Source organism: Marmota monax, unplaced genomic scaffold (assembly GCF_021218885.2).
Source record: "Marmota monax isolate L192 unplaced genomic scaffold, Marmota_monax_Labrador192_F-V1.1 WCK01_AAM20220418_F8-fsc00061, whole genome shotgun sequence".
In the NCBI taxonomy this organism is placed as follows: domain Eukaryota; kingdom Metazoa; phylum Chordata; class Mammalia; order Rodentia; family Sciuridae; genus Marmota; species Marmota monax.
In genome coordinates, this window is record NW_026695230.1 from 5,636,992 (window position 1) to 5,658,174 (window position 21,183).

At 45.6% G+C, this 21,183-nt stretch overlaps 1 protein-coding gene across 1 annotated transcript in view; it reads right to left on the reverse strand.

The window, feature by feature from the left end:
- The window catches only part of Slc6a5 (solute carrier family 6 member 5), a 48,219-nt gene that overhangs the window by 24,880 nt on the left and 2,156 nt on the right, over positions 1 to 21,183 (reverse strand). Inside the window, exons 3-7 of the mRNA XM_046437929.1 lie at positions 19,740 to 19,878; positions 17,044 to 17,175; positions 16,561 to 16,734; positions 8,877 to 9,018; positions 6,041 to 6,173 (exon numbers count right to left, since the gene is read on the reverse strand). Of these exons, the coding sequence (XP_046293885.1) occupies positions 6,041 to 6,173; positions 8,877 to 9,018; positions 16,561 to 16,734; positions 17,044 to 17,175; positions 19,740 to 19,878 (720 nt within the window). The remainder of the gene's footprint in view (positions 1 to 6,040; positions 6,174 to 8,876; positions 9,019 to 16,560; positions 16,735 to 17,043; positions 17,176 to 19,739; positions 19,879 to 21,183) is intronic.

Genomic DNA, 21,183 nt, shown 5'->3' on the forward strand with positions numbered 1-21,183 from the left:
GAGGCTAGTGACATTGGAGTGACCGTGAGTGTCCCAGATTACAATGGTGGGTTCTGGAAGTGGGGGACAAGGGTCAACAAGCATTGGGAGGTAACATCAGCAGAACTTAGGGACTTGTTGGATGGGGATGTGTTGGAGGTACTTTCCTTCCTTACCTGTCAATCAAGCCTCAGGTTAAGGAAGGGCTTGGGATTAAGATGGTAGATGGGGAAGAGAGCAGACTGTAGTAGCTCAGGCTCTAGGGTCACGTGGGCCTGAGAGCTAACCCTGACTCCACCACTTACAAGCTGGGTCACCTTGAAAAGTGACTTAAGCTCTCTGAGTCCCAGTGTCCACACTGCAAGGTGGTGTTCCCAGTATGCTCCTCACGGGGCCACTAAAAGAGGACATTGGAACAATCATACAAAGAGTACAGACCTGAAACACTAGAAACAAAAGTGCCACTTCAGAGCCTTGCCTAGAACTCGCCAGTCCTAAATTTAACAACACCAAGAACCCTTAGCTCACAAGCAGGCTATATCCCAAAAATGTATCATAAGATGCTTGGTGAAATGAGAGCCCACAAAAGTCCTCTCTTACCCATGGGTGGGCATTATAGCTGAGGGAGTACTGTTGGCTTAGAGCCATCTCCTTTCCTCCTGCATCTTCCATCCTGGAAGTGTTCCATCTAACTAGAACACTGGCCCCTGTGAGTGGGAGCAGAATTCTTGACACACACCGGCTGTATAGACTCTAGTACCTGGCTGGGGGCTCCAGCCTGGCAGCTAGGGAAAGGAACTGAGATTTCAAGGGATGGGAACTAAAATGGAAACTTCAAAAGAGATGGATTGGGAAAGGTTAAAGTCCTGGGGTCATTTCCTTTATTCAAATAAACAAACAAATAGATGAATACATAGGACAGGTAATATGAGCCATGCACAGTTATGCATCTGGGACATATTAGTAAACAAAGCAGGTGATACATCTATTGGGGGAAAAATAGAGCAGGAAAAGGAGACAGGCATACTGCATAAATGGTTAGGAAAATGGCCATATTAAAATGGGTGGCCACAGGCTGGGGATAGAGGGCGATGACAGAGCACTTGCCTGACATATGTGAGGTCCTGGGTTCCAATACCACCAGCAAAATGAAATGGGTGGCCAGGGAAGGCCTCATTGAGAAGTGAATGTGAGCCAACCAGGTGTCTGGGAGAGCATGCTAGATAGAGGAAAGAGCTGGAATAATGGTCCTAAGAAGGGCAGATGTGTGCTCTATAGGGATATCAAGGAGGCTGGCCTGGAATGAGAGAGGAGTAGGGGAGAGGAAGCCTGCAGTCAAGGCAGAGAGGAGCAGGTCTCACAGAGCCAGATGAACTGTTAAGGACTCTGGTTTTCATTTTGTGGAAGAAGGAAGGCTGCAGCAGGGGTTTGGGCAGATTAGTAACATAATGTCATATTTAACAGTGTCACCTTCTGCAGGTACTGCCAGGAGCAAGGGAGGGGCAATAACAGGAGGAAACCTGTCAGCAAACCAAGCAAGGGATGGCGATGGCTCCCCCAGGAGATCAGTAGAGCTGATAAGAAACCATCAGACTGGACATGATTTCAAGGAGAGCCAAGAGAATGTCCTATATATCTAATGTGAGAAAAAGAAGAGTCAAGGATGACTCCAAGGTGTGTGGTCTCAGCAAATGGAATGGGGAAGTTACTTTTGATGCTAAACCCAATTACTCAAGGCCAACCTCTTACTTTCTAGCTGCAGACCCAGGGACAGGCTGGCCTCTTCACCTCTCCACTGCCACCACCAGGACAGGATGCCTCTTCCCTGCCCCCCAGGACAGCAGTCTCACAATGCTAAGGATTGTGGGCAAGAGACAGCAACAGCTCCCTCCTATTCCTGCAAACCTGCTTCTCTCTTCCCTTTTAAGGGTGAGAGAAAGTGAAACCTTTGTGCACAGAGATGTTACAAAAACCAAGGACATCTGACATCTCAGGAGAAAATCGCCCCACCCTGGGCTGGTGCACCTGCACTCTTAGCTGTGAGACAGGACTAGAGGGAGGAGAAGTCACAAGCCAGGGATGGCCTTTACCAGTCTGACTTCCAACCTCACCCCAAGACAATAGTGGCAGGGGACGCTGCAACTGAGGAGCCTGCAGGAGGAAACACCAGGACTCCTTCCAGCCTAACCAGCTGAGAGCTGTTCCCATTTGACTGTTGACAATGTTCAGACACCGCCACGCCTGGAGTTCTGCTATGGACCAGATATATTAGTCCCATTTCGAAGAAAAGAATACCTCTCAGGTCTTGGTGACCTGAGAGGGCTGACAGTTTGGTTTATAAATCCTGAGAATGCCTCAAATGCAAGAGAGGTGTCCACAGAAGCTTCAAGCCCAGTTCATTCCCTGTGTTGGGGAAACTTGAGAATGTAACTATTTCAGGATGGACTGTCAAAGGAATTAAACTTGAACAATAATGAATTATACTTGGCAGGAGTGACTGACTAGTTGGTCTCAGTCTGTCGGCCTGAATCCTTGAGGCATCCTTCTCACAACAGGGTCCCTGAACAGGTGGTACGGCCGCACGAGCTAATTAGGTGAGCTTTGCTCTGTTGCCATAACTTTCAGGAAGAGCAGCCCCTGTGGTCAGATGGGCTGTGCTTGACCTTCAGGCTGTCTGCTGGTCGCCCCTGTCTCTAGAGCTCTAGCTGCTTAAAGGCTTTGGTCTCAGAAGAAACAACCAACCATTATTGTCTCCTCAGGTCCTAAATAAGAGGAACTGAGTTTATTGTGCTGCAGGAAAGGAAGGACATCTCTGTGGCATAGAAATGACTGTGCTGGGGGAATTTCAATGACAAAGGAGTTTGCCATAATGAGCAGCTTCAGTCATGCCATTCACATTCACCTTGGCTCTCAAATAATTTTCATGATTAATATCTGTACAACCCAGGCCAGGATAATAAATTGTGGTTCATTATTTCTGGTATCCCACATTGAAAAAAAAAAAAAATTGGTCATTGATCTTTGGTCAGAAGACTTCCTCAATAAAGAGGGGATAAGTTAACAGATCTAAAGAAAATAAAAACCTGCTCAGGACTTCTTAAAACATTCTCTCCTAGAAAGGCTACAAAATTCAGCATCAAGGAATAAATTCTGAATTGGCTGGAAGAACTGATTATAAGGCATTCCAAAACAGCACAGAAGAGCAAGGCTTAAAAGAATCCTAGCGAATGTTTACTCAGGCCCTTGACTTTGCAAATGAGAAAAGTAAGGTCCAGATGCATCCTGGGATTTCCCAAGTCACATGTTGAGTTGCAGAGACCGGAGAGGAGTATGGAGGTCCTGACCCACAGTGGGAGGATGATGGATTCCCAATTCACATTTCCCACCAGCAGTCCCTCCTTGAAGAGAAGGCCAGACAGAATCTAGGCCTCATAGCAAGACAGACTTGGGTTCAAATTCTAACAGCCGTGGAAGACTGTGACCTCAGGCAATTTGGTCTCCCTTGATGAGCTTATAAAATGTAACCAATGTACTTACCCCAGCAGGGGGTTGTGAAAGTTGAATGAACAAATGCTTGTGCAACTGTCAACATAGTGCCTGGCACAGCTGTTGCACAAAACTCCCTTTCTCTTCCCATTTCCTCCAAAACAGCACTGTTTTTGAGATGCCACCGTGGCACAAGACCCCCTTAATACATAGACATTTATAATAATAAAAATGAAAAGAGGGGCTGGGACTGTGGCTCAGCAGTAGAGCGCTCGCCTAGCACGTGCGAGGTCCTGGGTTCGATCCTCAGCACCACAAGAAAGGAAGGAAGGAAGGAAGGAAGGAAGGGAGTGAGTGAGTGAGTTGTGTCCAACTACTTCTAAAAAATAAATGTTTAAAAAAAATGAAAGGAGCTAATGTCATATGCCAGGTTTACACATGCACTATCTCATTCGTTCCTCACAGCAATCCTATGAGGCATGTACTGTCATCCTCAATATACAGATAAGGAGCCAGTTTCCAAAGGTTAAATAGCTTGTCCAAGTCGGTACTTGAACTCAGATTGGTCTGACTCTGGAGGCACCAGGTCATTTTTCCTCATGCCACCTTGAAGGCTGCTGTTCTCTCTGCTCCTCATTCATCACCTCTTCTCCAGCCAGGCACATCTTCACCTTCTAGCCTAGCCACTAGATCACGGTTTAGTGATAAGGGCAGTCTCCACCCTTAGCCACAAGAGGCAATCCTGCTGGTGGAATATTGGTCCAACAAATACTTGGCTAGTCTTGCTGACCAATCCCTTGGCTGGGCCCTTTGAGGACAATGGAATTCCCTTCCTAGCTCAGTGCCAAGCCACAGAAGACAAGGACTCCAGGAAATCTAAGGCCACTCTGGGCATTGTTGTTAGGGTCACTTTAACATTGTCCTATCTTCCTATAGCCTTAAAAAGCCACGATCCAGCCTCTAGTACTCTGAGCTAATCCCAGCTCTTATTATAGAAGGATAAACCGAAGTCAGAGAAGAAAGTGACACCACCTCCCCAGCGCACTCAGCAAGTGTTCAGACAGGATAATGCTAAAGATAGAGGGCCTTAGACGTCACCCACCTGCCTTCCCCTTAGAAATGAGGAAAACAAAATTTCCTAAAATAGCTAAGATGAAAACATTCTCTTTTCATTTGTTGACAAGAACAAATAAAATCTTAGAGCAAATTAAAAACCCCATCAAGTTTCACAGCCCAAGTGGAGATGTCCCTCTTCAGCAAACACCAGGAGAAGTCCCCAAGATCAAGAACACAGGTCCCCTCCCTCACAGTCTGATTGTCTCTAGCTGGCTTGACTCTTCCCACATTGTGCGATTTGAGTTCTGCGACCTGTCTCAGGTGACCATGACATACCTGCCAATGCTCATGATTTACATCCCTGTGGCACTAGATTATCTAGAAAGAACCAGAAAGACCTGTAATCAAAGGGCACCCAGGAGCAGGTCCATATGCCCAGAGAGAACACAGATTGGCTTATGTGGCCAAGGGGTGCCAGCCAGGTTTGAGTATCTGGTTGGGTGCATTCTGAGGACTGAGGATTGGAGGTGGACAGACCAGCCTCCCCACACGGTCTGATCCTTCCAAAATCAGTTGGTGATAATGTCACCACAGAAAGCCTTGGCCTGGATACTTGAACCAGATCTCACTGCACACCCTATGATCTCAGAGTCCACCATTACATATTCATTCCTTGGGTCTTAAAGACGTTTTCATTTTCATTCTGAAGCATGCAAATGCCTTTTGGAGTCACCAGATATTACTGGTTGTTTTGTAATGCAAAAAAGGATTTGGTCAACCCATCAGTGGGGTTTTTCCAAGACAGCAGGAGGACAGAAAAACGTCAATGTGGCCCTATAACAATGGCCAGTGTGGCTTGGGATTGCCTGAACTCCCGGCCTTCTGTGGCTTGGAAATGAGCTGCAGAGGGAGTTCCATAGTTTCCCAGGGGCCCAACCAAGAGACTGCTCAGTGAGACTAGCCCAGCATTGGCTCAGTCAGTCCCACTGACAGGAACTGTCCTCCTTTAGTGCTGGGGGCCTGAGGGTTGAGAAAGTGTCAAGCTGGGTGCCGGAAGAAGGGCATGAAAACCAACAACATGATGGTGGAATGAGAAGGACTCCCCTGCAGTTTTGATCTGCAACCATCTTCTTGGCAGAAGCAATATCTGACCTGGCAGTCAGACCCAGAGGCAAGTAAACAAAAGCACGAACTTGAGAGTTTAAGGGAAGCAACCAAATCACATCCATCTGTGGAAGGAGTGTCTGCCCTAATGGGACAGGGAGGAAACTGATCACAGTACCTAGAGCTCTGAACACATCTGTCTTATTGGGTCCCTACAAGAACAGTGTTACTATCCCCATTTTACAGACAGGAGTGAAGTCACTTTCCCAGAGCTCCACAGCTACCATGGGGCAGAATCAGAATTAGCACCCACATCCACAGACTCCCTTCCCATTGTTCTGTTGCCTGCTCTATGACACAGCCACCCCTGGGCGTTCCACAGCTTTCTCTTACTTAGATAAACCTAAGTTCTTACTTTTCCTGAAGTCTTGATTCCTTTAGCCAGGGATGCGTACACAATTACCCAAGCCAGGAAGAGGCAGAAAGCTAGTGGCCACCTGATCTCCCCAGGATACTCAATCCCAGCAGAAATCTTTAGCACGAAGTACCTGAGGATTAAAAGAGAAGGGAGGGAGAGGAATGAGAGGGAAAGAAGAGGAAGTGACAGTCCCCAGCAGAGCCAGGAGCTTTGAACAAACCCAGCAATGTCCCCCAGCCTCCTCACCAGGGACCTAATCAGATCAGGTTGTGAGGGATTTGCAGATCTGGGCCCTCGCCCATAGCTGTCTGCAGAGACACCAGCTGGATCTACTGTGCTCTTAATGATGTGCTAGGAGGACACTTGTGGCCCTCGGCACAATTCTGAGCCAGACAGTCAGCCCACCATCATCTGGAACTGCCGCAGAAGTGCAATTGAAATTCCAAACTGTCAAGCATAATTTCTGTGTGTTTTCTACATTGTTCTAGTGGGTTATAAGAATATTTGCATAATGCTAAATTTGAAAAATTAGTACACAGTAGAAACTGCTTATGCTAAATGACTAGAAATGCTCTGTATTTTAGTTCAGGTTGCGCTGCGCAGGTCCTGAAGCTGAGGTCAGCTACAATGTACAAGAAGGGGTGGCCTGACCTTATTCAAGCATTGTATTCAAAGCAGATATACAGGTGCCAACAGAAGCAGGCTGTTGGTCATCTGCAGCTGCTATTGACAACCTGTGTCAATGAAGAAGTCACAGCCTGCCTGGCCTCTCCCGCATCCCTAGCAGGTGAATGGAGCCTGGCTGGATGGCTAGCAGGGCAGCCTCCATCCTGAGACCAGGAGTCAATTTCAAGGTCACTGAGCCTGATAGCATATTCAGTCACTTTGACTCAGTGACAACCTAGCCACGCCTGCTGTATGAAATTGCTGTTTTTCTGTGTCCTGAACAAAGGGCCATCAAGAAACCAGACTCCACAGGGCTGTACAGGTTCTGACCTGCCGAGGGAAATGCAGATGGTGGTGCCATTCCTGACCTAGCCAGCTTCACAGCCTCCTGCCAGCTAGCCAGAGCCTCCTTCGGGCTGTTCTGCCACACTCAGTCATGCCCTTCAAAACAGGCAGGGCCAGGTTTTGTGAGGAAAGAGCCTCCTTCAGTCCCAAACCTGGGAGCAAATGGGCTCAAAATTTGAACAGGACTAACCAATAGAAGAACTTAACTTAGCTCCATGGTACAACCTTGGGGATCAAATTTCCCAAGGTTGGGGGGAAATTTCCCCCATGTCCCCATTGCTGAAAAAATCCACTTATTCAACAATTGCGCAGTGCCTTGGCCATCTCAACTACTCTGTGCTTCAGTAAGAGACCTGGGACAAGTCCCAAAAAGCTCCTGATAACATTTCTTCTTAGAAATTAAAACTGGCCCCAGGGGATCAGTAACAACCACCAAAAGCAGGTTCACAAATCATTTTCCAGGATACCCAACCACACAGATTGTGTGGTCAGATTTTGTCAGATACCACCAGGCCAGGCTCAGATTTTCATTGCTCAGAGTGAATTGAAGGCCACCCATATCACCCCTATGAGAACTGTCTTCAGAGGATCAATCATTCATCCTTAATCTCCCTTCTATCCTGCAGGGGACAACCATGCACCTTTTGAGACCATACAGAAAAGAAAATCTGAAATGGAAATTAATGGCAACTGGGAGAAATAGAGAGGTATGAGTGACCACTTCTTACCATCTAGTAAAGGCCACTAACTGCTAACCCAGATGTAGAAGCACAGAATTGTGTTCTACTCATTGTGGCCCCCACCCCACCCCTGTACCCTCCAATACCACAATCTGCATAACTAACTGGAGGGCCATCAATATAGGTATTTTATTTGGCTCCAGTGTTTTATTTGAATTATTTTTTACTAACGTTTAAAATGGGAGAGATCACATAAAAATCTAGGTTATATTTCCAACTTCTCTTGGGAAAGGGAAGCTCTGATGATGCTGATCCATATTCCCACAGGCAGTGATGAGATGGGGCTGAGCATCGCTGGCTTCCCTTACACAGGGCAGGTGTCCTCTTCAGTTTTTCACAGTCCCCACCATTCTCTATAGTCTTATGTGACTGTGCTTTACTCATTTATATTCCCTACCAGGTCCCTGAGCGCATTTGAGTTTACAATTCCTTACTTAAAGGTTAGCTGGAAAATACTCATTTTTTACCCTTGGTTGAAATGTCTACATTTACCTTCCTTAAGATAAAATTTCATGAAATTTTCTAAATCTTCCTAAAGTAGCTGAGTATTTTCTAGTATCTTTGAGCCTCAGTATTCAATGTACAGTAATATAGATATAGAAAATACAAAACTAAGCTATAGAGAGAGAGAGAAAGAGAGAGGAGGAAATTCATTCTTATTTACATTAAAACTTTGATAATGACTAGATTTCTTATTTTTTGCCTTTCTTCCCTGAAAGTAAAGAGAAGTTGGAAAAAAAAAATTATCTGGTTAGCTGAAGGCCTGCCTTGATCACACTGGATCAAGGTTACAATTTTTTTCCATTATCATGATGAATTACAGAAGTATTGATCTTGTTCCCACCAGCCATCTTCCAGCCAACCCTCATCTCAAGGCCTCCAATGTATCACAATCTGCATCTGGAAGCCAAACCCGGAAAAAATGTATTTCCCTGAACAATCAAGATATACATGGAAGTGACCCACCACGCCACCCCCTCACCTCTAGTCTTTAAAATGAACATCTATAACTCACTGGGCTTCTCTTAGGAAGTTCACACACACACACACACACACACACACACACTCCCCAGCCATCTTACTTGAAGTACTCTTCACTCCCACTGACAAACGTCTTGTTGGCCTGGCTGGTGAAGTTAACCATTGTCAAGTTGGGATAGGCAGTCATGCAAAACGTCGAGTTCTTGATTTGTATTTTGGGATGCTCACTAATAACACAGGAATCTGTTTAGGAGAGGATGGAAGAGAAACACAGTGAAATCTGTACAGAGAATATATACCTCTGTCTGTCGGTCTCCATTTAAATGTAAGCCAAATACACTTGCCAAGTATTAGAGGGTAAATTTGGGAAAGTGTTAACCAAGATGTAGAAGCACAGAATTGTGTTCTACTCATTGTGGCCCCCACCCCACTCCCATATGCCCAGCAGGACCTTGTACTGATAACAATGGCTCACATTTATGTGGGATCTAAGCACTTTGCAAGCATTATCTCATTTGACTGCTCACAACAATGTACACAGCAGGTACTATTATCTCCATTTTTAAAATATAGAAATGGGCTTCAAGAGGTTAAGTAACTTTACCAAAGTCATATAGCAAATGAAGAAAAGAATTTGAATTCAAACCTGGAGGTCATTGTGACTCTACAGAAAACAAATGAATTGTATGAATGAGTTTAATCAGAGATAAACAAACTTCCTGAAGGGTTACAGCCACAGAAGCTTAGCAAGCTCATCCCAGACCCCCTGCTGGGCACCACAGCCAACCCACCAGAAGCACTCTAAGATCCCTACTCTGTTCCCCTGACCTGGGGGGGGAGGTGAATGGAGGCAGCAACCACACTATGCTCAGGAAAACCTGCAACAAGATCTGACATAGTGTTACTCAAGGAATCCGAACCCCCTGGGACATTTGGTGACGTCCGGAGACATTTTTAACTTTCATATCAGGGAACTGGGTGCTACTGGCATCTAGTGGGTAGAAGTCATAGGATGCTACTAAATATTCTAAAATGTACCAAGTTAGTCCCCCAAAACAAAGAATTACCCAGCACAAAATGTCAGTAGTGGTGTGGCTGAGAAGGCCTGGGATAAGAAGTGGGAATTACCATGTGAATCGTACTATGTCAGGCACGACGCTGGACCCTTTTAACAATTATTATTAGCTCACAAAATCTTCATAAAACCCAGGAGGTGCATTTTATTATCTTCATTTTAAATAGGAAGAAGCTGAAGTATTTCTTACCACATTATAATGTCTAATAGCTTTATAATAAAATACAGATAAATTGACAGATATTTTAAACAAAGAGTCCACCAGGCCTAATCCTAAAAGACACTGTTTTGTAAAGGAGTAAACAGTAATAACAACCATCACTTGTACAGCACTGATCGTGGCTTAGACACTCTTTTAAGTGTCTTATAACCACAGGCTAATTTAAGCTTCACGCCACCCCTCTGAGATAGGTACTGTAATTATCTTTGTGTTACAAAGAAAGGAAACTAGAGCCCAGAGAGATGCTCACAGGGTCGTACATCAAGTCACAAAGCAAACAAGCACCCTCTCTTTGGAATCCGTCCTCTTAAATTCTCTGCTATGAAATAAAGAGCAAGGATCATGACCTCAGACACCTGTAGACCGACCCCAGGATGGCAACACCAACAAGGAGGGCACAGAATGGAGGACATAGAGAGAGGCGGGGACCGTGGCCAACAGAGTACTCCAGCCAATCAGTGCCAGGCTTTTTCAGATATTCTGGCAGAAAATTTAGATATTTGTGTGAGATCTTTCAATTTTAAAACGTTGACAGCTGGGGGTATAGCTTAGTGGTATGACATTTTCCTCATATGTTCAAAGCCTTGGGTTAGAGCCCCAGTACCACTAAAAATAAATAAAATGCTGGAAATGAGTTACAATTGTTTTAAAATATCTCAGGAGGGAAATCATATGCAGCCAATATCTGGCCGGTGTGTCTATACCCAATATCTGCCCTCTGTGGAACAGCAAGGCAGGCAAGCCTACAGGTTAAGGACAGCTTGATTAAGTTCTTTTATTTGTCCATGCCTCCATCTTCCAGTAATAGTCATATCTAGTTTACAGCATTGTTGCAAGTTTCAAATTAATGAGATCATGAATTAAAAAAAAAAAATTTGCTGGGTGAAATGAGGCACACCTGCAATCCCAGAGCTTGGGAAAATGAGGCAGAGGATCAAAGTTAGAAGCAAGCTGCTCAACTTATCAAAATGCTGTCTCAAAATTTAAAAAAACAGAAAAAGAAAACATGAAAAGGACTGGTGGTGTAGCTCAGTGGTGGAGTGTGCCTGGATTCAATTCCCAATAGTATAAGTAAATAAGAGAGAGAGAGAATTTTTTTTTTTCACAAGATGCTTGGCATGCAGTTGGCTGGCACTCAATAACTTTTTAGCCATAACTCAATCATCACTGTTACAGCTTTTCATGCAGTGAACATCTCTGATCCTCAATATCATCTCCCCCAAGCCCAGTAGCCTCCATAAATTACCTACTGCCTTCCACACATCCTCCACAATGCCTCAGAATATTGGGTAAAGAGTAAAACAATAATCATAAGACTCCTTTCCCTTTGCTGAATTCTTCAGACTAGGATTTTTCAACAGCATTCCTAAGGCCACTTGGGGTCAGATAACTCTTTCAGGAAGCTGTCCTGCACATTGCAGGCTGTTTAGCAGCACCCCATCCTCTGCTCACTAAATGTCAGGAGCATTCACACCCTGCCCAGTTGCAACAACCAAATATGTCTCTGGAACACTGCCAGATGCCCCCCATAAAATCCTGGGCGGAGAAACTCTGCTTTTAGATATCTCTAAGTAGCTTTCTATTCAATATTATCTTCTTTAGTTTAATCAAATAACAGTTTCAGGAGGATTCCCAGCTAATAATCAAATATTTACTCGGGAAGATTTTGTTCCCCCTAGCAACAAACTGAACCAAGGCAATTAAAGCGCTATCCATAACCCTCTTTGGCAAGTAAGCGCAGGAATTCTTTCTCTCCCTCCTGCCCCCAAATGGTGTCCATCTCCGAGGACCAGAGATCTCTAATACTTGGGCAAATGTCAAATTCCTGCTTCCAAAATTGCCGTTGTGGAGCAGGCAGGCTCCTTCCCTAAATAGCGCCTCTGGAGGTTTCTGGATCACTGCGCTGCAGCAGTTCAAGGTGACAGTTGCTGCAGCAATGCAGCAGCCTCTGCTCCTTCACTCTCTGCAGCCTCAAGTCTCCTGCAATATCCCTTCCTACCACTGGGCGGCAGGAGCACGCTTCCCAGCGCAGGGCTCCGTTATGTCTGCAAGCGAAAAGGATGGATGGGCCTTTCTCATCACTGAGCTGCGGCCCAGCAACCCCGAACAAAGAACAGTGATAATGATCGTGCTAAATTGAAAAGCTGTTGGAATGGGATTCTCTTTATTCGGGCAATTATTAATAAATGGGAAGACTAGGGAGAATAGGAATCATTTAATTAAAGTTCTAATGAAAATTGAGCCATTCCAGAAATAGAAATGATATTTATGTTGTTCCCATTTGGAGTGACCCTACTAGCTCCTATTTTCACAAAGCGGTTGCTGGTCTTACTTGGCAGGGCATAGATTAGTTGTTCTCCATTATAGATACCTGGAGGGTTGAGTCAACCCAAAATAGTGTCTTCTACAAATTGCACCTTAGAAAATAGGTGTAAAACTCAACCTCTACCCATGGGTAGACCTAGGTACAATGCCCTGGCTGCTCTGTGGTGAGGTAGAGCTCCCAGATAGCATATCCCTAGCAGCACTGAGAGACACATGGGACAACCATTCGCCTCCTGTGGTTGAAGGTCACAATGATGGGCCATTTATCCCCTCTCTCCTAGGACAAGTCCTTTTACCTAGCTGTAAAAGGGGTTGAGAAGGAGAAGTGAACCTGAAGGCCATTTGGGACATACATTTGGGGAAAAAAGATTTTTCTGTCTCCTAAGTAAGCCTCACTTGGTGTGTTCACTTGGGAAATTGTACAGGAATATCTGTTGTCTGGACTAACAATTGTCCAGAAGAGCAGATGGCTCTGCAGCTGTCTGCATCTCTGCAGGTCAGGTCACTATCACCTTTTCTAAATCATACAAGAACCCCACAATATCAGTCCTCCTGCAAGTGACAGCATGACCCCTGGGAATGGAACACTCCCAGGCGCAGATAAAACCAAATGAGAGATGGAGGGGCTGCACAGAGGAAGAGTGGGGGTTTGACACCTTGTTCTTTTAACAAAAAAAAAATTAAAGCAATGGCTAAGGATGAGATAGGATCTGCTGAGCCTGCCCATAGGCTCACAGGGAATAATCAAAGTGAAAAATGTCCATTGTCTCCGCTCAGAGCTTGCACAGTTTTTATGGTTTGTACCAGTCGACCAAAGCTTAGCTGTGTTATGTCTCTACTGTGCCTTTTATGTTGCTATGAGTCAGACCGGAAACAACAAAACCAAACCAGGGCAGGATCTTGCCTGTCTCAGGCCCCTACCCTTGTGTGTGGTCCAACTGACAAGCTCAATTTACTTTTTAAAATGGAGGGGAGGTACTTACTATAAAATAAGAGCATGATAGAAAATACAGAAAAGAATGGTCTCAAATCCACCACTGTTAATATTCATATTACTATTATTTACTAGTAATATGCATATCCATGTGCATATTACTAGTAAAGATAAAATTATTCTAAAATTCACATCTTGCTGTAACATTTAACATGATATGATGAGAATATTCCCATGTTTAAACTATGGAATAACTTGATAATTGTATGAATTCTGTCAAATATTTAAGTGCTTCTACTGTTTTCCAATATTACAAGCATAACTGTAATTAACAATTTTGTATAGTATTTACCTGACCCTAATTTCCCTCATAAAATAGACTTCTAGAAGTGGAAACTGACAATTCACCCAAGCTTTCTTCTTATCCCATAGAATTTCAATATCAAACATCAGTTAGAGAACAACTGGAGTAATATCATTTTGCTGGGACTTATGGAATAGAACCTTGGACCAAAGATTTTTCAAGAACCCTGGACAAACAGAAAGTCAGAGGTTACGAGACCCAAATTCTAGTACTGGTTCTACCTTGTAACTTAAAGCTTGAACCTTAGAGTCCATTTTGCCACCTGCAAAATAGTGATCATGCCACCTGACATTTGGAACTCAGAGGGCTCCCATAAGGAATGACAGAAACATTTATAAAGCCACTTTGTAGATTGGAAAGCATTTAGCATAGTGTTTAGGTCCATGGCTTTGGAAAGTGGGTAAACTTGGATTCAAATCCCATGTCTACACATGGCTAACTCTATGACTTTGAGCTCAAATTTTTTCGCCTGTAAAATGGAAACAACAATAGAACTCATATGTTATTTGTTGTCCACCTTGACATTGATAATTCAATAAAAGTGTTAAAGTTGGTGCTTGCTGTGGAGTAAGGGATGCACTTATATTAGCAAGTATTGTTAGTAGAGGAGAATGGTGTTTCTAAACTACTATTCCTCCGGAAGGACAGCTGCAGGACACTGTCACTATGACTCATGTTATCCCTGAGGCGAGTCCCCAGGGAAGAATCCCATAGAGCCTGAATGACCCAACAGCCCGGCTCTATCAGGCAACCTCTTGGAAAGTCACTTCCCTCACAGACACAATCTGGAAAGGACAAGCAGGACTCTGGGATGAGTTGGGATCATGAGGTAGTTCTGCATTCTAACATGGCAACCATCTTCAGGAAACTGTTCTGGCAACTGATTATTGGTTGTGACTCTATACAGCTACTAAGAGGGATTGTCCCATACAGCAGCTTTGCAGAGCTAACTTCTGTGCAGGGCAAAGAATGTGGGCTACTCCATTCCAAAACTGTCTAAGGGGAGCCTAATTAAAGAATGTGGAGTGGCCCTGGATTCAGTCCCCAGCACGCATACACACATGCACACAGATGTGGGCCTAATGGTTCTTCTCCTTGGTTGCACCTGGAGAACTTTAGTCATACAGATCCCTAGCCTCTGTCCCTAAATAATTTGATTTTAATTGGTGTGGGTGAACCCTAAATAATGTTTTGATTTGTTGGTTCTCGGGTAATACTAACATTCAGCAGCTGAGCTTGAGAACCTTAGAAAGACTAAGGAACAGACTCTTGGTCATATAACCAACTCCTTAAATGCTTAAATTAAGTATGTCTGGTTGTTAGAAATCAGCTTTGTGCCCCCAGAACCTAAGAATCACGGAAATGGTACAGATGAGCACACCATGGCTCACAGAGACTAAGGAACAGACTCTTGGTCATATAACCAAAGAATCGCACCTCTGGAAACCTTCCTAAATCTCCACCCCTCTATTCCTGAGCTCTTCCAGGTACACAGGGTTTGGATTCAATGGGCACGTGTCTCTAGTTTTAGTTCCCCTTCAGTCTTACTCAAAGCTTCTCCAGGTGGAGGCTGGACATAGTGTGTATGTACAGGCACCTGAGGGTAAACACACTCCAGTGGGAACTGCTATCTTTAGGTGTGTATGGCTCTCTTGGGGGTTGGGGGGTGTTTATCCTTTGCTCTTACACACAAAGAGTCAAACATTGCCTGAGTGCTGCACTGGCACTGGCAGAATACAGTGGGGAAAGAGCTGGTTTGGGAGGCCAATACCAAGAGCCAATCATAGACAGCATAAGCACATGGCCTCAGCATGAACTCAGCTTAAGGAGAACACAGATCTACCAGGGAAAAAGTAAACCCTTTGCTTAAGGTCCCCATGAAAATGACCAAAGCTTTCAAAATTGACTGATACTAATGCCTTCTATTTGTAGAGTTTTATACCTTTGCAACTGCCATCATATCCCTCATGTCTTTTCTCCATACAATAGCCCATAAGATAGATAGGGTGCAGAATAATATTATTTCTATTTCTCAGATGAGGAAAACAGAGATGCAGAGAGAAATTATTTGGCCCAGACATACATACAGTCAGAAGCAGAGACAGCTTATAGACCAGAGTCTTGCTCACATATCTGCCCTGTTTCTCCTCCCTTTCATTCTTGCCCTCCACCCAAGAAACTGACAGTTGACCCCAAGACCTCAAGTCCTAATGGATTTCACACCTGCAAAGTCTTCCAGGAACACCCCCTGACTTCCCAGCAGATGTGCCCTCCTCCAGGCACTGTGTTATGCACACTTATCTCCAAGACCTAGGCCTATGTGTTTGCTCCCATATTGACCTTGGGCTGAGCAGTACTTTGTGAAGGGTGTCCCTAGGATCACTTGTATCACTCTCCTAGACTCTAGAACCTAGAGCATCACTTTTCAAATTGTGCTGTGCTTGATCTTGACAAAATGCAACTTCTAATTCCAGAAGGCTAGAGAGAGGCTTTCAAACCCCTACCAAGTAATGCCGCTAGTCTGACAAACACTCTATGAAACAAAAGAAGAACCTAGACTACTTTGTAAAGCTTGAAATTTCCTGACCCCACTCAATTTCATTAAGCCAACTGCATCCTGGGTAGGACTGTGAATCTGCATTTTTAACAAACATTAAGCTATTCATGAGCAAACAAAACTTGACCATTCCTCCACAGAACCATGAACTCCTTAAATGCTTAAATTAAGTATGTCTGGTTATTAGAAATTGGCTTTGTGCCCCCAGAACCTAGTATAGGACTTGGCATGCATAATATGTGCTCAATTAATCTTTGTTAAATTAATAAGTTGCTCAAAACACACACAACTGAAGTACGTCCAAACTTACCTAATAAGAGTTTGGTTTTATCTTTGCATTCTGGCGTGTTCCAAGGGTTGTTGCAGGAGCCCCAGGGTAGCACAGACACAAAGGAGGCAAACAGGTAGAAAAGTGTGTAGCAAATAATCACATTGTAGTATATGGCTATTAGGACAGAGATGATCAGCATTGCGATGCCACAGCCTGCAAAAACAAAAATTCCAGGGGTTCATTCCACCTCAAATCCTATTGAATGCTAACGGTTGGGCACAGGGTGAGGACCTTGGTCTTGACTCTCTTGTGCAGATGGATGCACTAACAGTGGAAGTGAGTCTATGTCTACCTGGGGCATTGAGACATAATGCCAGGAATTCAACAATGACAGACTTGATCTTGGGCTATTCTTTACTAGGGTTAAATACTAGGGAGTTCCATCAATCATGAAAATAGAACTTCCTTCCCAGAGCTGTGTGGTGGCAGAAAGGGCAGGAATAAGAGAAGGTCTGGACTCACCTTGTAAAGCTGGGATAGCCTTCCACACAGACACTGGCCCCTGGCTGGCAAACTGGCCCAGTGACACCTCTAGGAAGAAGATAGGCAACCCAGCCAGTGCCAGCATCATCAGATAAGGAATGAGGAAAGCACCTTGGAAAGAAAGAGTTGGACGTGAGAGCCCCGGAAGGCAAAGGCATGGCTCTGGCCCACCTTAACCCTCTGGGTTAGGAGCTGGGCCTCCTCTCAATAAACTAAAGGACAATTTATCCTCTTTTCTGAAGACGTGTTGATATTCTAAATCAACAAGAAGCACCCACAAGACATGTTAGAACTTTTCTCAAAATACTATAAGGGTAGACAGGCAAAAACACTCCTCATTTCAATTTCTCACCAGACAGGATGCTAGGGGTTATATGTTGGTGGACTTTTCTTTACAGTCATTCAATTTCCCAAAATAAAGTCTTTCCAGGGTTCAAAAAGTCATGCCTTCGACTCACTATTGGAGGTAGATCTGGTAAAATCTCATCAGAGCTGAGACCTTCAAGGACTTAAAGTCTGCTCAGCTAGTCTCCAGAGACCCTCCTTTATGTTACCTGCACATCTGACAACCAGGTAGAGCCTGGCTCTGCTCCACAGGCAGCCAGACCCCTTCCCTCTCCCCACCACCACCATCACACATGTCTCAGCTTCCTTTACATGAGACCTCCTCCCTTCCATCCTTCAGGGTTGACAAGTGCTCCTTCCTTCAGGTAATCTCCCTTCTGTGTCCTTCCACAGTACCTGGCCCCAGGCACTCCAAAGTATTTATGTGGGTATCTTGTCTAGGCTAGGAGCCCCCTGAAGCTCTTCAATATAGGTTTCCCAGAATGCACTACCTAGGCCAACAGTACTTGGAGGGTCTCCACAGGCTTGCTGGTTCTCTAGGGTTCTTTCCCTTGGAGGAGTCTTTGAAGTTGTTTGAGAGAAGCTTGAGGAATTGCCATGACCTTTGAAAAGGTTTTCAGCAGAAAGTGACTTTGCAAGGGTCAAGGTTAATTCAGGGGACTAGGGATGCCAGAGCTCAGAACACTGCTCAGTCAAAAAAATCATGAAAAAAAAAAAACTGATCCTTGGGAGTCCTAGTGTTATTCCCACATTTCTTCCAACTTTCTGTCCACCAGAAGGGCCTTTCTGCCCAATGGTTCTCACAACCACCAAGGTCCAGCAGGAGCCAGGGAATAAAACCCAGGATCCTGCTGTAATCCTCTCTAAATGGGGTTTTTGAGAAAGATGTGGATTGTGCAATCCTGCTCCTGAGGAAGGGGCCAGCTCCCCACCAACCCTGAGGGCTGCAGTAGGTATCAGGATCCGCAGTGCGGAAAAGGCTGCCTCCGCACCTCCAGGTGCCTGGCTCGGCTCAGATGCACCTGGGAACCGTACTGCAGGCACAATCCCGCACTCTGCAGATTACCCGTGGACCAAATTGGCATGCTGAATCCCCTTCCCACCCTTCATTCCCATACCCAACTCCCTTTAGGTCCCTAAGCTTCTTATGGCACCTCCTGCCCACTTTCTGCACACTGTTCTGAGGACTCCCTGTGGGAAATGAAATAGAAACCCAGGTAGGATGTCTCCACTCCCGCGGCTAGCACAAATTCTTCTGCTTCCAGGGCACCCCTATTGCAAAAGCTCTGCGGTCCTCATAAGTACTTGTCAACGTGTCCTAATTTGGAATAGAGAGCTCATCTATTACCCATTTTAATTGTGCCCTGGCGCAGCACCTGTCCCTCCTTGTGCACCAAATTCGGCCTAGAGCCAGACCCAAAAGACAAAAAGAGGGGGAAAATGAGTAAGAAAAAAGACCTATGGATGGGGCCACGCGTCTCCTCCCTTTGGTTCAATTGAGAAGACATGGAAGGGAGCTCTAGGGCAAAGTCCTTTCCTAGAGGGGACTTGCCAGTTAGCTGACCTGGGGGCTAGCCACCTTCCCTGTGGTGCCTCCACCATGGGCAGGCAACCAAGGGGACTCCCGCTATGTGGGATCTTTTCTCCTTGTACAATGAATTCTAGTGGCCCCATAACCGGAATGGTTTTCGTTCAGCAGCAGTGTATTTCACTAAGTTGAGGACAAAAGGTAGCAAACATGTTTTTGCTAAGGGAGTTTGCTGAAATGAAAATATGCCCTGCTTTTGCTTAGGAGTGTGTTGGGGTGGGATGCTTCTGAGAGTCTCAGAGGGTATGTACGACCTCCAGCCCCTCTCGGCTGGCAGCCCTTGGCTAGAATGCATTCTGCACACATTCCCAAAGTCTCCAAAGGAAGTTCTGCTTTCCACATTATAATATCAAAGGTTTTTAATTCGGGTTGCCAGGACTGCAGGGCTACTGAATCTAAAGGTGATTCCGTGCGGGGAGTACCAACACTTCCTTAATACTTGGCACCGAACTTCCCTGCGCCCTTGTCCACTTGGCTCAGGACCCGGTCCCCCAAACTGGGCCAGTAGAGGTTCCTGGGGCCCCTGAGCCATCTCCAGATGAAAGCCTCCGGAACCTAAAGCCAAAGGGTTACACCGCTCCTGCCTCCTGGCTTTACTTTCAAACCTACGGAGCCAGGAACTAGAGTACAGGAGGCGACCCTGAGCTTTCCCTCCCGGCCCCTGCCTGAGGGCTCCGGCCCCCTCCAACCCTCAAGTGCCCGCCCCGCCGCGCCGCAGGCGGAAAGAGCTGAAAAGCCATACCTCCCCCGTTCTGGAAGGCCAGGTAGGGAAACCTCCAGACATTGCCCAGCCCCACTGCGTACCCCACCATGGACAGGATGAAGTCCAGTTTGCTGGACCAGTTCCCTCGGGCCTTATTCTCATCCCCTTGCTCGTCCTCCTGGGGGCGGAAAAGCACATTGTCGGATAACAGCCCCGGTAGGTCCGCAAGCAGGCCCCATTCCTCCCCTCCCCCCAACTGGGGGTCCTTCCCAGCAAGCAGTCCCCAACTTTTCAACCAAGGATGCATCAGCAAGCAGAAACCCAATTCTAAAGAAAGGATGCATCTACAAGCAGGGCCCTCACCCCTCAACCCTGCATTGAGAGTCAGCAAGCAGGCCCCCAATTTTTAGGTGAAGATCCATTTTAAGCAGACCCCCTGAGCCCCTCTGTCCCAAGCCCTACAGTCAGGGCACACAGCAAGCAGATTTTCCAAACCTTTACATGTAGACTGATTGCAAGCAGGTCCCTTCATCCCAACCCTTCACCAAGAGTTCATTTGGCAAGCAGTCCCCCAACATCATGCCTAAATTTCCCAGCAAGCAGGTTCCTGACCAACTCCTCCCCTCCCCACAAAAGCCCTCACTGTCCACCTTTCTTCATTGAAGTGTGAGCCAAAGCTAGAAAGAGAGCTGCAATGCTTAAAGCCAGCCAGAGCCTCTGCCTCACTTTCTCTATTAATGCCTGCAGCAGAACCTGCCTGATCAGCGAATTAAATCCTTCCTTCAACCCTGGGGCAAGGGAGATGGGCAAGATGGAGATTTGAAGTGAAACACGAGAGAGAACAGAGAAGGCAGAGATGGTGAGATAGGCTTTCTGAAACCTTGAGTGCTCTAAACTTTAGTATCAGCCAGATAGATAACCCTAGGCAAGGCACTTGTTCTCAGAACCTCTGTGTCCCCATTTGTAAAATGAAAGGCTAGAATGATTGTCCCATAAGGCAGCTGCCAGTTCCAGCAATCAAAGAATTTTGGGGGCTCACTTCTCCAAACTCACATAAAATGACTTATTGGGGGACAATACCTGGTTCAGGAATGCTTTACTAAATGCTGGGCTACCTCAGATGATTTCTAAAAGTGTTCAGGGTAGCTGGGCACTGCACAAGGTCTCCAGGGACTCAGGCCACTGCACAACTTCTACCTCCTCCACGTTTTATTTTAACACTGTTCTATAGTCCCGCACTGCTCTACAGGCCAGCCGATCTGTGGTCCCAGTGGTCCGGGGCCGCCGCTTCCAGGAAGAGAGGAAGTCCAGGGGAGGGAGAAGGACCAGGGTGGGTACCAGAAAGGCACAATCAGATACATGAGCAGGTTGAAAAATAAAGAACTTTCAAGAATCTGAACATCTGCAAAATTTCGCTTTACTTCTCCCACACACATTATCATCTCCACATCTAACCCCACCCTCCAATCTTTGGGGTAGATTG